Genomic DNA, 15772 nt, shown 5'->3' with positions numbered 1-15772 from the left:
AGAGGACCCGCCCTCTCACCTCCACCGGGGAGGAAAACAAGGCCCACTTCCACTGGGCCTGCTCCAGAGAGCCAGCACTCAGATGGACCCACCCAGGACACAGGCCACATCCGTGGGTGTGACAGGAGCCTTATGTTCCCGGCAGTGTAACTGCCACAGATGGCAGCAGCTTCCAAGATGGTGCCAGGGCTCACCCATGAAAAGCCAAGAGAATGTAGGAGTCTTGTAACAAAGGTCAGAGGATGTGTTTCTTTTCAAACACCTCCCTGAAGAAAGTGTGTTAGGCCCGTGGAAGAAGTTTCTTTAAACTGCTTTAAAACATTAAATAACATAATTTTTAGGCAAGGGTTTTGTTGTTGATTGTTTTCATATAATCTGATATAAGCCAATAGTTTTCTAGGCAATTGGGTCTCCTTGCCTAGGGACCATCTTCCCTCTTTTTAAGAACATACTTAGGGCCCTGAGTAATAAATAGCTCTTTGGGCTCCAGAGTGTGGCAGGAGAATCTCAGGGCATCAGAGAGCCTTTGCGAAGAAGCAAGGGTTTCTGGCTGCCCAGACACAAATACCAGCTTTCTGCTTTCATTTATGAAGCTCACTGGGGGAGCCCTGGGATCCCGGAGGCCCTGGGCTGGGCCTAAGCATCACAACCTGCAGCTCCCTGTGGCTCTAGCACCCACGCCCTTCCCTCCAGCTCCCTGTGGCTCTAGCACTCATGCCCTTCGCTCCAGCAGAGCATCCCCTCACATGTGCATGCGCCTGTGTCCTTCCATGCAGTTACTCTGAAAAATACCAAGTGTTCCTGGGTGGACACATTTCCTAAATGTCACCTCCCCACCATCCTGCACAAGGACAAGCAGCTGATGAAGGCAGAACACCACGCTTCAGGCGGCAACAGATCACTAAATGAAGCACACTTTCCCTTCCTCCAATTTACCAATTCTTATCTTCGCAGACTGGGGCTCTGGGGGTGCTCCCTTGGGCTTCTCAGGGTAAGCATTTCCCCGAAAGTCATGTGGGCTTGTGGACACAAACGTCAGATCCCAAACGAGCCCAATGCCTGCATTTCCAAAACACTCTCTTTGGCCTTATTCCTGAAAATGTCCAAAAACGCAAAGGACTGGTACAACTATAAAAATATAAAATATAAAAACCCAAAAGCATGCTGCATCTGCACTCAGAGAAGCTCATTCAAGTAAGGCAGGCTTCCTTCCACACAGGTGAAATGGCACTTTTCACCGCACATGATGAACATTTACTTAAAAGTCGGGGACGTGCACTCTACAGAAATCCTGAATACATGATACCACATCATTCTTTCTTGCACGGCAGCATCTCGGCAGACACACAGAGTTGTAATATCAGCACAGCCCACTGGATGGAGCATCTGAGTTCAGATCAATCTCCATGTGGCTTGCACCGAAGATCCTAACTGCATAAATCAGCTTCTTCCTGGCTGGGTTCTGCCACAGTCCATCAGGCGAATGGTACTCACAGTGACGATGAAGGTGAGCACCACAAAGAAAAACCGGAACCAGATTTCCAACCGGGAGAAGGCAGGGTTATAAGTCTTCCACTAAAATAGAAAGTGGAGAAAACAATTTGAAAAAAATATATATGCATCTAAGAGAAAATACACCAGATTACTAATAGTTATCTCTAGATATGAGACTACATACACACACACACACATACACACACTTTTTTTTTTTTTCCCGAGATGGAGTCTCGCTTCGTGGCCCAGGCCGGAGTGAAGTGGCGCAATCTTCACTCACTGCGACCTCTGCCTCCCAGGTTCAAGCACTTCATCCTGCCTCAGCCTCCTGAGTAGCTGGGATTACAAGTGCCTGCCACCATGCAGGTTAAAATTTTGGAACATCCTATATGTTCCAAGATTTTAACATTTAGTACAGTTTACTTTTTTATCAAAGGACAAACACGTAAAAAATCTTAGTTACCAAGAGCAAAAAATAATTTCAAATGGTGTTATATGGATGATAAATCTGACAAATTATTTTATAATCATAAGAGCATTTGGATCTTAAATCTCACATCAAAAATCAACCCTGTCAATCTCTTTATTACAAATAGTCATACTTTCCATCAAAAGAAAGTTTTAAAAGATGTAAAGGTGTGACTAGAATGTTGTAACAAAGTTTAAGTAAAACCTTTAAGTATGAATGTGAAAGCAGAAGAGTGAGCTGCAGTTGAAGGAGTCCATTCTCATGCTGACCGGACAGTCCCACATGTGCCAAGTGTGCACTGATGGAGCCGAGGACAGGGGCACTGCTGCTTTCAGCAGGGCAGAGGCCAGCCACCGCCAACCTAAGCACGAGCCAGGTCCATAACCAGACCCCAGAACACTGTGCTCACAGGGCCAGTGAGCCCCATCATTCTGATACATTGAATTAAAGTCATCTGAGCAATTAAAAAAATCCACTTCAGTACAAATACAGTTACAGATTTACCTAAAACATCACACACACACACACACACACGCATGCACAAGGATGATTTAAGACACTGGACCTGAGGAAGCAATGAAGGGTAGTAACCTCTGACTGATAGGAAACAACAAGGGGTGCCCCTGGCGGCCCCACATCATGGAGGGGAACCCAGGCAGAGCCACGGCTGGGAGTCCAGGGAGACAGGGCTGGCCCGAATCCACAGGACAGAGTGCTGGAAAGGAGAGCTGTACAGAGAGAGAACGAACCTCCCAAAAAGCCAGTGCCTGGCACCCAGAGCCAGTCATGTTGCCTGTTTCCACAAGACAGAGAAGAAACTCACCAACAAAGGGCATTGGGTAGCATATGCTGAATGCTTTTGCCTCAGTGTTAGGAAAAAATTAGCCTCAGACTTCATGCTGCTTTGGCCCCACCTAGCAATGTTGGAAAGCAAGGCCAGAAAAGATCAAACCATTTCCAAGGAAATTAACAATGTCCCAGAACAAAGATCAGGAATATTTATAAGATATAAAACCTAGCAATCAACAACGTCTGGCATTGAACCAAAAGTACCAGACACACCAAAAAGCAGGAAAATACAAACCATATGAGGAAAAAAACAACCAATCAAAACTGGCCCAGAAATCAGATGACAAAATTAGCAGATAAGGAAATAAAGCAGCTAGATGAAAGATTTTTGTGTTAAATAAAGACTTGGAAGATGACCAGCAGATTAGACACGACAGAGATTGGTAAATGTGAAGGCACAGCAATAGAAGTTATCTAAAATAAAACTAAAAAAAAAAAAAACTGAAAAAAATCAACAGAGCATCGGGAAGCTTTGGACAACTTCAAGTGGCCTAATACAGGGGTCCCCAGCTCCCAGGCCACAGACCAATACTGGCCACGTGGCCTGTCAGCAACCGGGCCATACAGCAGCAGGTGAGCAGTGGGCCAGCGAGCATTACCGCCTGAGCTCCACCTGTCAGATTGGCCAGGGCTTTAGATTCTTATAGAAGCACGAACCTGCTGTGAACTGTGCAGGCGAGGGATCTAGGCTGCGTGCTCCTTATGAGAATCTAACGATAAATGAAATGCACTTGAGTTGTCCCAAAATCACCCCCAACCAACCCTGGTCCATGGAAAAATTGTCTTCCACGAAACCAGTCCCTGATGACAAAAAGGTTGGAGACCACTGGCCTAATTTGGCGTCCCTGAATTTGGGAGGTCAGGGGACCAGAAGGACAAAAAAAGTATTTGAAGAGATAATGGCCAAAATGTTTCCGATTTGATGAAAACTATCAACTCACAAATCCAAGAAGCTCAATGGACCCCAAGCACAAGAAACGAGGAAAAGTACAAGAAGCACCATGAGAGAAAAATCTTAAAAGGGGGTAGGGAGAGGGAAGAACATTATTACAGAAGACAAAGATAAGGACAAAGATAAGGTGGACATCAGATTTCTTGTCAGAAAAATGCAAGCCAGAAGACGGTGACCAACATTTTCAAAATTGTAAATTAGGCCAGGTGCAGTGGCTCACGCCTGTAATCGCAACACTTTGGGAGGCTGAGGTGGGAGGCTGAGGTAGGAGGCTAGTTTGAGGCCAGGAGTTTGAGACGAGCCTGGTCAACAGAGCAAGATCCTGTCTCTACAAAAATAAAAAATAAAAAAATTAGCCAGCATGGTGGCGCGCGCCTGTAGTCACAGCTACTCAGGAGGCGGAGTCAGGAGGATCTCTTGAGCCCAGGGTCAGTGAGCCATGATCATATCACTGCACTCTAGCCTAGGCGACAGAGCAAGGTCCCACCTCAAAAAAAAAAAAAAAAAAGTACATAAATTAAAACTGCAATGTAAAACCATTAAATACCATTAATACACCTACTAGAACAGCCAAAATTCAAAAGACTGACCTACCGAGCATTGATGGAATATGAACTAACTGAAACCCTCACACGCTACTGGTGTAACATAAAATAACACAACCACTCTGCAAAACAGTTTGTGAGTTTCTTAACCACACGGCCCAAGCATTCCATTTCTAGCATTTATCCAAGAGAAATGAAAGCGTATGTCCACACAAAGATTTATACACAGATGTTCATTGCTGCTTTCTCTGTAACAGCCCCAAACTGGAAGCAATTCAAATGTCCATCAACAGGTGAATGAAGAAACAATTTTTGTTACATTTATACTAGAATATCACTATGGACACACTCATCGATCAAGCTCAAAATAATTATGCTACATGAAACAATTCAAACATTGGAGAACTACATATTGTATAATTCCAGTTACATAAAATTCTAAAAAAAAATGCAAGTAAGTGTGTTGTGAAAACAGATCAGTGACTTCCCAGGGATGGGAAAGGACAGGAGGAAGGGGCACAAGAAGATGTTTAGGGGTGATGGCTGGTGAGGGGATGCTTATGATCTTGATTGTGGGAATGGTTTCCCAGGTTTCACTGTGTGTCAACTATACCTCAATAAAGCTGCCAAACAAAAACCAACCACTAACAATAGATGGTAATGGGCAAGTGGAGATTACAGTGATTCAAGTTCAAATTCCAGTTCTTCCCATTAGTAGTTGGGCAAATGACTTAATCTCACAAAACCTCAGATTTTCCTCCATAAAATGGGGATGCTAGTAACCTACTTCACATAATTATTGTATCCTTTTAGCCTTGTTTTTTTTTTTTTTTTTTTTTTTCCCTGAGACAGTATTGCTCTGTTGCCCAGGCTGGGCTGCAGTGGCGGGATCTCGGCTCACTGCAACCTCCGTCTCCCAGGTTCAAGCGATTCTCCTGCCTCAGTCTCCCAAGCAGCTGGGACTACAGGTGCGCGCCACCACTCTCAGCTAATTTTTGTATTTTTAGTCGAGATGGGGCTTCATCACATTGGCCAGGCTGGTCTCGAACTCCTGACCTTGTGATCCACCCGCCTCAGCCTCCCAAAGTGCTGGGATTACAGGTGTGAGCCATTGCACCTGGCCCTCTCCTGGGTTCAAGCGATTCTCCTGCTTCAGCCTCCTGAGTAGCTGGGATTACAGGCATGTGCCACCATGCCCGGCTAATTCTGATTTTTAGCAGAGACAAAGTTTCACTATGTTGGTCAGGCTGGTCCCGAACTCCTGATCTCAGGTGATCTGCCTGCCTCGGCCTCTCAAAGTGCTGGGATTACAGGCGTGAGCTACCACGCCTGGCCTATCATAGCATTTTAATGAGATGATGCATATTAAAAGCTAAGCACAATGCCCAGCAAACAGCAAAGGTTCAGTAAACAATAGTTACCACTATAAACCCAAAACATCACATAACTATTATGATTATTGCTACAGCATTTAAATTTTATAACAATATCATTTATAGAATGATCAAAGTAGTGACGAGCATTTGGGGGGAGTGTTGATATAAACATAATATTCAGATTAAAAACGTTTACTACGTCTTAGTCAAACAACATACTCCAAGGCACAGTCAAAAAGAGAAAAAAGAATTGCTACCATCAGAAAAAAAACACAAAATATGTCTGAATTAATAGGTCTGAAAGGCTGGGTGGTTGTTTTTACTCTCAAGGAACCGTAACTCTTAAGAAAGAAAATAATCTCAGACTCCCCTGGAGGAGGTGGATTCTAGCTTAAGAGTCTGTTAGAGCAACAGAAAATAATCAACTCACTCTCATTAAAAATTAGCACTAGGGCCGGGTACGGTGGCTCACACCTGTAATCCCAGCACTTTGGAAGGCTGAGGGGTGGCAGATTAACTGACGTCAGAAATTTGAGACAAGCCTGGGCAACATCGCAAAACCCCATCTCTACTAAAAATACAAAAATTAGCCAGGCGTGGTGGTGCATGCCTGTAATCCCAGCTACTTGGGAGGCTGAGGCAGGGAGAAGTGCTTGAACCCAGGAGGTGGAGGTTGCAGTGAGCCAAGATTGCACCACTGCACTCTAGCCTGGGTGACAGAGCAAGACTCCATTTCCAAAAAAAAAAAAATTAACACTAGGCCAGGCACGGTGGCTCACGCCTATAATCCCAGCAATTTGGGAGGCCGATGCGGGTGGATCACCTGAGGTCAGGAGTTCGAGACCAGCCTGACCAACATGGAGAAACCCCGTCTCTACTAAAAACAGAGACGTGGTGGCGCATGTCTGTAATCCCAGCTACTCCTGAAGCAGTAGAATCACTTGAACCCAGGAGGCAGTGGTTGCAGTGAGCCGAGATTGCACTGCATTCCAGCCTGGGCAACAAGAGCAAAACTCCGTCTCAAAAACAAAAAATTAACACTAGAAAACAATGCTTTATTCAATAAATGTAGCTAATCCAAAACATGCATTTTAGTTCTAAAATGTGAGCTGAGGGCACGCTTTAGTCCAGCTTTCAAATGAGACTCTGCACACCAAACCTGCTATGTGGCCTGCAGGAGGCACTGAGCACCTTCATCACACTCCATCCGGGCTTCCTTCCTCCTATTATGCGTCCCCATCCTCCTGGTTCCAGGAAAAGCCATTTCCACATATTCTGACTCTCTGGGAGGCCGCCCCTGTCAGCAGCAGCCAAGCAGAATCACCTGCGTGCTCCTCCTGGGCCAGCCCAGCTGACAGCTCAATCTGACATGCGTTTGTGCCAAGGGCCTGAAAGGCTGAGTTTTCCCAAGCAAGCTGCAGGAAGCCCCGAGAGTAGGGCCCTGGCCCGTCCATGACACACAGCGGCCTCCAGGCGCGCTGGATCCCGTGAGCTGGGGCCAGAAGGTCCACAGGAGCAAGCCCAGCCAGTGCCGCACAGGCGTCCACAAGCAGAGATCGTCCCGTCCCGTCCCATCCCATCCCATGGGCACTGCCAGGTCTACTGTGTGGACCCAACTCTAGGGAACTGGGTTTGGGGGTTTTGTTTGTTCTGTGTTTATTTTTAAACCCCAAAATACATTTTTGAAATTAAAATGTAAAATAAGTAAAATGAAATAAAGAGTACAGTTCCCAGAAAATACTCCGGCTTAGACATTCCCTTTGAAATCTGAAGCACTGTCACTCAGCACTCAAGCTTTTGCGTCAAGGTCCCTTTGGCATTACAAAGCTGTTGTCTCTGTCCTTTCAGAGCCGGGGCTTGCCCTGTGACACCACGAAGTTACCTTTGGAACAAGTGCCCACACCATACCCTGGGCCACTCCTCCCTGATTAAATCTCCCATGCGCCCATCCATCCATCCACATCTGCTGAGCACAACCTTGTCCTCTGCGCAAGCACAGGTGATGTCAATTCCCATGCAGCACGAAGTAAGTGACTTTAACAAAAATATGACCAGTAAAAGGCCTCCAGGAGCTGACTGGCTCTTTGGCACGGAACAAATGTTTGCTCACATCCTCAGAGTCCTCTGAATGGACAACCACAGAAACAGACGGTGGGAGGGACGTGTCACAGCGACCTGTGCAGCACCAAGCAAAGCGCCTGGACTGGAGGCCCAGCTTCAGATTCACAGCCTGGGTCCCCATGTTTAAAAACAACATGAAATGGCTGGGTGCGGTGGCTCACGCCTGTAATCCCAGCACTTTGGGAGGCCGAGGCAGGCGGATCACGAGGTCAGGAGATCGAGACCACAGTGAAATCCCGTCTCTACTAAAAATACAAAAAATTAGCCGGGCGTGGTGGCGGGTGCCTGTAGTCCCAGCTACTCGGAAAGCTGAGGCAGGAGAATGGCCTGAACCCAGGAAGCGGAGCTTGCAGTGAGCCGAGATTGTGCCACTGCACTCCAGCCTGCGCAACAGAGCAAGACTCCATCTCAAAATAAATAAATAAATAAAATTAAAATTAAAATTAAAAAATAAAAAAACATGAAACGCACTGTCCAGGAATACTGGGGGGTTGGAAATGACAACGATGTAGCAAGCACAGGTCTCAGAAGCCGGGCGACACTCAGTAAAGTATGGCCAGGCGCACTCCTCTCAGTTTCCCTGGGAAACTGCAGGGCAGCCTCAGGTAGGAGCCTGAAGGACTCGGGATGTGAGTTGCTGTTTTCATCTCACTCCCCAGTCAAAGGTCATGGCTTAGAAGAAAATGGAGGAAATGAGACGTGAACAGCTGGCCACAGAGTGTCAATCAAAACTCAGCCAGAAAAACACTTAATAGGAGGAAAAAATGCCCAGAGTAACCAAAAGGACCCAGGGTACTGAGGATGACGCATGTGACGTGCCCAGAGAAGGTGCCTGCAAAATCTCAGGAGAAAAGAACAGGAAAGTGAGTACAAGTGATTTTTGTGGTGTCAAAGGTCACTGCATATGCAGAGCATGGCCGATGAAACCACTTTTAAAAAACACAAGAGGTAAGCATCATCCCACAAGTGCCAGTGAGACCTAGTGAGTGGTCTCATGGCCTGAACATGGCAACGGGTGTGGGCACGACATATTCCAAAGAGTAAGAGCTGATACAAGAGGGATACAGAGAAGGATCACCACTTGCTACAGGTGGAATCTGTCCCCTCCAAAATTCATGTTTAAACTTAGCCCCCATTATGGTGGTATTGTGAGGTGGAGAATTTGGGAAAGTGATTAAGTCCTAAGGATTCTGCCCCCATGAATGGATTTGCACCTTGTAAAAGGGCTAGAGGGGCACGGGGCACTGGCTCACACCTGTAATCCCAATATTTTGGGAAGCCAAGGTGGGAGGATTGCTTGAACCCAGGAGTTTGAGCCTGGGCAACACAGTGAAACCCCATCTCTAGAAAATAAAACATTAAAAAAATCCAAGCCAGGCATGGTGGTGTGTGCCTGTCTGGTTCCAGCTACTCAGGAGACTGAGGTGAAAGGATCGCTTGAGACTGGGAGGCTGATATTGCACCGAGATGTGATTGTGCCACTGCACTCTAGATTGAGTGACAGAGCAAAACCCTGTCTCAAAAAAGGGGGGGCTAGCTGAGGCCCCCTTTGTCCTTCTATCCCTTCCACTGAAGGCACAGAATGTGTCCTTTCCAGAGGATGCAGCAACAATGTACCATCTTAGAAGCAGAGAATAGCCCTCACCAGACACCAAACCTGCCAGTGCCTGGATCTTGGACTTTCCCACCCTCCAAAACTGTAAGCAATAAATCTCTATTATTTATAAATTACCCAGTGTGTGGTGTAGTTACAGCAGCATAGACTAAGACACCATTCTATCTACTTAAAAGATAAACATTTAAGTAGAAACGAATGAACCAAATGTTCATGGAAAATGGGGTTGACAACAAAAGGAGAGAAATCAGCTTCTTGAGTTAAAGGGAGACGACATCAACAACAGTGCCAGATGGAAGACACAGCCCACACGACAGGCTCAGGCAGGAAGGGGCCATCGACCATCTAGACAATCTGCTCAGCACAGACACCTTCCACTGAAAACAGAGCCTCATCTGAACACGCTGGGTGCAGGGTGACAATTTTCTCTCAGTACATTAGGGAAGTGATACGGTTTAGCTGTGCCCCCACCCAAATCTCAACTTGAATTCTATCTCCCAGAATTCCCATGTGTTGTGGGAGGGACCCGGGGAAGGTCATCAAATCATGGGGGCCAGCCTTTCCCGTGCTATTCTCTTGATAGTGAATAAGTCTCATGAGATCTGACGGGTTTATCAGGGTTTCCACTTTTGCTTCTTCCTCATTTTCTCTTGCTGCTGCCATGTAAAAAGAGTCTTTCGCCTCCCACCATGATTCTGAGACCTCCCCAGCCCTGTGGAACTCTACGTCCAATTAAACCCCTTTTTCTTCCCAGTCTTGGGTGTGTCTTTGTCAGCAGCACGAAAACAGACTAATACAGGAAGCAATCAGGGTCATTTTTACCCTGAATTTGATTGTCATCAACAAGGAAGAAGAGCTGGTTAGTGAAACAGACAGTGGCACCAGGGGAAGGTGTCCGTGTGATTCTGGTGCTCTTTTATGAGAGCCAAGGGCACCACCAGGCTCGGTAAAATGGAGCCCAGACTCCAGGAACGCAGAACTCAGAACTAAGATTTCCCAAGGAAAGGCCAAACAAAAACAACAGAAACCCTCAAAGGTTAATTGTGTCAGTATAGCCAGCCACACACGGTACTGCTGAAGAAGCAAGAGTTGTCTCAAGAAACGTGTGGCCGCACAGGCGGCAGCTCCAATTTGTCAGGCGCACTGTATACCGTTAAGTTCCTACTGAAGGTAACATGCATAAAGAATTGGACAGGTATTGGGCAGGGCGCAGTGGCTCACACCGGTAATCCCAGCACTTTGGGAGACTAGGCGGGCGGATCACGAGGTCAGGAGATCAAGACCATCCTGGCTAACACAGTGAAACCCCGTCTCTACAAAAATACAAAAAATTAGCCGGGCATGGTGGCGGGCACCTGTAGTCCCAGCTACTCGGGAGGCTGAGGCAGGAGGATGGCACAAACCCAGGAGGCGGAGCTTGCAGTGAGCCGAGGCTGCGCCACTGCACTCCAACTGGGGTGACAGAGCAAGACTCCATCTCAAAAAAAAAAAAAAAAAAAAAAAAAGAAAGAATTGGACAGGTATCCTAAATTACAGTTCAATGAACGTCACAAATTGAACACACCTGTGTAAACGGTACTCTGACCAAGACACAGAACATTGCCAGCACCCCAGAAGCCCCCCACTTGATGATCCCTTCCAGCCACTAACCTATCCCAGAGGAACACTAACCCTGATTCAACAGCACAGGTTCATTTTGCCTGTTTTTGTAATTTATGTAAATGGAATCGTACACTCTGTACTGTTTCGTATTTGGCTTATTTCATTCAACATTATGCTTTAGAAAGTCCTCCATGACATTACATGAAGCTATGAAAGTTCATTCTCCTTGCTGTATAGTATTCCATTATATGAATATAGCAGAATTTATGTACTCATTTTGCTGCTAGTATACAGTTTACAGTTTGGCTATTAAGAATTGTGCTGCTGTGAATATCTAAATGCATGTCTTTTGGTCAATATAAGTATGCATTACTGCTGTATCAATTTACATGCTCCCCAGCAGGGGGCAAGGGCTCCGCCTGCCCCATATCCTTGCCAGCTTCGGCATATTCTGTCTTATTTCTGCCATTCTGGTGGGTGTGTAGTAACACCACTAAAATACCATTAGTGTCTATCTATTCATTATAGCTTGTTTACTTCCAAAAAGAAATGAAGGCAGCTTATAATAAAAAGCCAGATTAGACAGAAATAATTTTTAAAGTGTTTTAAAAGGCAAAATAGTGAAGAAAGAATGCAGATAATTATACCAGAAATCTATACCAGGATGTTAGTAATTAGTACAATTCAGCAAAAAACTGATTTCTGAAGTATCTGACAGCCAGTACCAGGAGAAAAATGCAACGCGTCCCATGGCTTTCACTCTCTAAGAAAAGGCATATAACAAATAGCCAAAGAAATTGTTTTTGCTTTTTGATATTTACCCAAAGAAGTTGAAAACGTAGGGGCCAGGCATGGCGGCTCATGCCTGTAATCCCAGCACTTTGGGAGGCTGCATCACCTGAGGTCAGGAGTTTGAGACCAGCCTGGCCAACATGGTGAAACCTCGTCTCTACTAAAAATACAAAAAGTATCCGGGCATGGTGATGGGCATCTGTAATCCCAGATACTCAAGAGGCTGAGGCAGGAGAATCGCTTGAACCCAGGAGGCAGAGGTTGCAGTGAGCTGAGATTGTGCCATTGCACTCTAGCCTGGGCAACAAGAATGAAACTCCATTTCAAAAGAACAACAACAAAAAAGAAGTTGAGAACTTATGTCCACACAAAAACCTGTATACAGATGTTTATAGTAGCTATGTTCATAATTGTCAAAATTTAAAAACAACCAAGATGTTGTCCTTCAGCCAATGGACAAACAAGCTGCAGTACATCCAGACAATGAAATACTACTCCATGACAAAAAGAAATGAGCAATCAAGCCATAGAAAAAACTTAAAATGCATATAACTTAGTGAAACAAGTCAATCTGAAAAAATTACATACTATGTGATTCCAACTAGATGACATTCTGGAAAAAGCAAAACCATGGCCTGGCGCAGTGGCTCACGCATGTAATCCCAGCACTTTCGGAGGCCGAGGCAGGTGGATCACCTGAGGTCAGGAGTTCAAGACCAGCCTGGCCAACATGGTGAAACCCCGTCTCTACTAAAAATACAAAAATTAGCTGGGCGTAGTGGTGCACACCTGTAATCCCAGCTATCCGGGAGGCTAAGGCACGAGAATCACTTGAACCTGGGAGGCGGAGGTTGCAGTGAGCTGAGACCTCACCACTGCACTCCAGCCTGGGCAACAGACTCTGTCTCAGAAAAAAAAAAAAAAAGGCAAAACCATGGCAACAGTAAAAAGACAAGTGGTTGCCAGGGGTGTGAGGAGGAGGGAGGGATGAGTAGGTGGAGCACAAAGGATTTTCAGGGCACTGAAATGAACTCTATGGTACTATAAATAGTGGATCCTACAGAATGTACAACACCAAGAGGGAATCCTCATGTAAACTGTGGGCTCTGGGTGGTGTGTCAATGTGGGTTCATTAACTGTAACAAATGTACCACTTTGGTGCGAGATGTTGACAATGGGGGAGGCTGTGCATGTGTGGGAGGAGAGAGCATTTAGGAACTCTCTGTACCTTCCTCTCAATTTTGCTGTGAACCTAAAATTGCTCTAAAAAATAATAATAATGTGGGAAAAAAAAGAATTATATTTGGAGGTTTAAAGCTCACAACACAATGTCTTCAACAGCTATTTTATAAAAGACACAGAAACACTTTGCACACAGTTCTCTAATTTCTTAGTGCATCTCTCTACAAGCTGCCAGCACAATGTTGATTATGTGATTCTCCAAGGATACTGAGTCAGACCAGAAGAAACAGCATGCAGGGCTCGCCAGCACCTGAGGTTCTGGGATGGATACTGGCATATGCCCAGGACTTCCCCCTTCAAGTATTAGTTGCCTCAGGAGTTTCTGTTTTGTTTTCAAATAATTTTCTTTTCAGGTAATAAAAATAATAAACATTCATTACGGGAAATAAAGGAAAACACAAAAGAAATTAAACATTAATCCCACCACCCAGAGACAGCCTTCTAGACGTCTAGTTTTCTATAATAGCAACACTTCTAATTTATGTGCTTTTCTTGTCTTAAATCAGTATATAGTTTGTGCTAGCTATCCCATTAATTTATTATTTTAGTAGCTACAGAACTAATTTATTTAACCAGAAATCTACTGCTGAAATACAGATTGCTCCCAACTTCTTACTCTGAGGAATAGGTTTGAACATAAATCACTGTGTATGTTTCTACTTCCTGAGTATAAATTTCTAGAATTAGAATTACTAAGTCACAAAGAACATGGAAATAGAGGCTTTTATACATTGCTAAATTACCCCAAAAGTTAAATCAGTTTATACCCCCCCATTCACGTGTATGACAAAACTTGTGTCCTTGCATTTCGCCAACCCTGGATGTTATCTTATTTGTTGTTTTTAATATTTGCATTTTTTTTAGACAGGGTCTCACTCTGTCACCCAGGCTGGAGTGTGCAGTGGTGTGATTACAGCTCACTGCAGCCTCAAACTCCCGGGCTCAAGTGATCCTCCTGCCTAAGCTTCCCTAGTAGCTGGGACTACAGGTGTGCACCACCATGCATGACTAAGTTTTAAACGTTTAGAGATGGGGTCTCAGCTAGGCCGATTACCTGAGGTCAGGAGTTTGAAACCAGCCTGGCCAACGTGGTAAAACCCCATCTCTACTAAATATACGAAAATTAGCAGGGCGTGGTGAACTATTACAGCTACTAGTAGCTGTAATCCCAGCTACTAGGGAGGCTAAGGCAGGAGAATTGCCTGAACCCGGGAGGCAGAGGTTACAGTGAGCCGAGATCGCACCACTGCACTCCAGCCTGGGCAACACAGTGAGACTCCGTTTCAAAAAAAAAAAAAAGATGGGGTCTCATTATGTTGTCCAGGCTGGTCTTGAACTCCTAAGCTCAAGCAATCCTCCTACATTGAGTTTCCAAAGTGCTGGGATTACAGGCATAAAACTACTGCCCCCGGCCCAATCTATGAAAATTGATTGGTTCAAAAAAGGCATTCATTCTTGAACCCTCTAATCTTTGGTTTAAAGCAAGGATGAACATAATTTCAGAAGTCTGTTGCCACGTGAATTTCTGAATTTGTAAGGTGCTGTACTGCTGTTCTTTCATTCAACCAATACATAACTATTGCAAGCCTAGCAGCTGCTGGGCCCTATGCTGTGAAACGAAATGTACAAAAACGCAGAAAAATCTTTGGTGACATCCCTTACAAATCCCAAGGGTCTTAAGGGCTGTCTTTCCAGATGCTGAAGAGTACCACCAGAAATGAGGCTCTGGCTGTGGTGTAATTCAAGGTGAGTGGTTCCCATGGTAACGTCTTTTGAACCCATTCCTTTTTGAGCCCCACAGCAACACTGTATCACTTGCCTTCCATCAGCAATGGCAGAATGGCATGTACCTAGTTCACCTAACTTAGGTACCAAATTCTTCAGGAACAACTTTAAGAGGAAACATAAATAGATACAAAAGATGGAAGGAAAAAACCATAAAGACAAAGAAAACAGTGGCCCACACCCATGGAATAGGGTCAGAATGAACTACAGCCTCTGGAGAAAGGTGCTGAGAACCATAAAAGACTTGTAGGAGATGATGTTCTAACAAAGATGATGATGGAAGGGAGAGGTCCCTTGTTTGTCTGCACTGTTGAATCAGAATGATTCTGAAATAGCAAAGTCTAAAGCACAGATGATTAACAAAGAACTACATCAAAGTATGCCTAAGCTCAGTGCACCTGCCTCAGATCCCATCTGGAATCCCCCACTGCACCATGAATGGAGGACACAAGCAGAATACTAATCAGATTCTCTGAAGACAAAGATCCAGGAGATCATTCAGACAGCAAAGACCAGACCCCAGATTCAGATCCAAAAGATCTGGAAAGGCTGGCTGAGGCAAAGGGCCGAAAGGAAGAGACCACTAGTGACGTGGCTGCCGAGAGAGCCAGCTCAGCTGTACCAGCAGCACAGCCCAGGGCCACCTGCTCCTTCCACATCAGCAACACCTGCCCCTGCAACCGGGTGATTGGGGCAGCTTCAGGAAGGAAACACGGAGCCAGAGGGGTGCAGAGGTCACATCCCCAGCACAATGTGAAAGAAAAGAACAATCTCAGAGGGGAGGAGACAGCCGCCTTCAAAGGGCTATAGGGTAGACAGAGACGAAAACTCATTTTGGGTAATTCACAACAGCCAAAAAATGGAAACAACCCAAACGCCTGTCACCTGATGAAGGGACCAACAAAATATGGTATAGCAATACAACAAAAT

General features: G+C 45.3%; 1 protein-coding gene across 4 annotated transcripts in view; it reads right to left on the bottom strand.

Moving 5' to 3' along the window:
• The window catches only part of TMEM181 (transmembrane protein 181), a 96924-nt gene that overhangs the window by 28523 nt on the left and 52629 nt on the right, over positions 1–15772 (bottom strand). For all 4 annotated transcript variants that reach the window (XM_054491538.1, XM_063666781.1, XM_054491541.2 and 1 more), the window contains exon 7: positions 1495–1575. In XM_054491538.1, the coding sequence (XP_054347513.1) occupies positions 1495–1575 (81 nt within the window). The remainder of the gene's footprint in view (positions 1–1494; positions 1576–15772) is intronic.

This window comes from Pongo pygmaeus, chromosome 5 (assembly GCF_028885625.2).
Source record: "Pongo pygmaeus isolate AG05252 chromosome 5, NHGRI_mPonPyg2-v2.0_pri, whole genome shotgun sequence".
Taxonomy (NCBI): domain Eukaryota; kingdom Metazoa; phylum Chordata; class Mammalia; order Primates; family Hominidae; genus Pongo; species Pongo pygmaeus.
The sequence above is the reverse complement of the archived record's forward strand: the minus strand, read 5'-3'. Positions and strand labels throughout refer to the sequence as shown.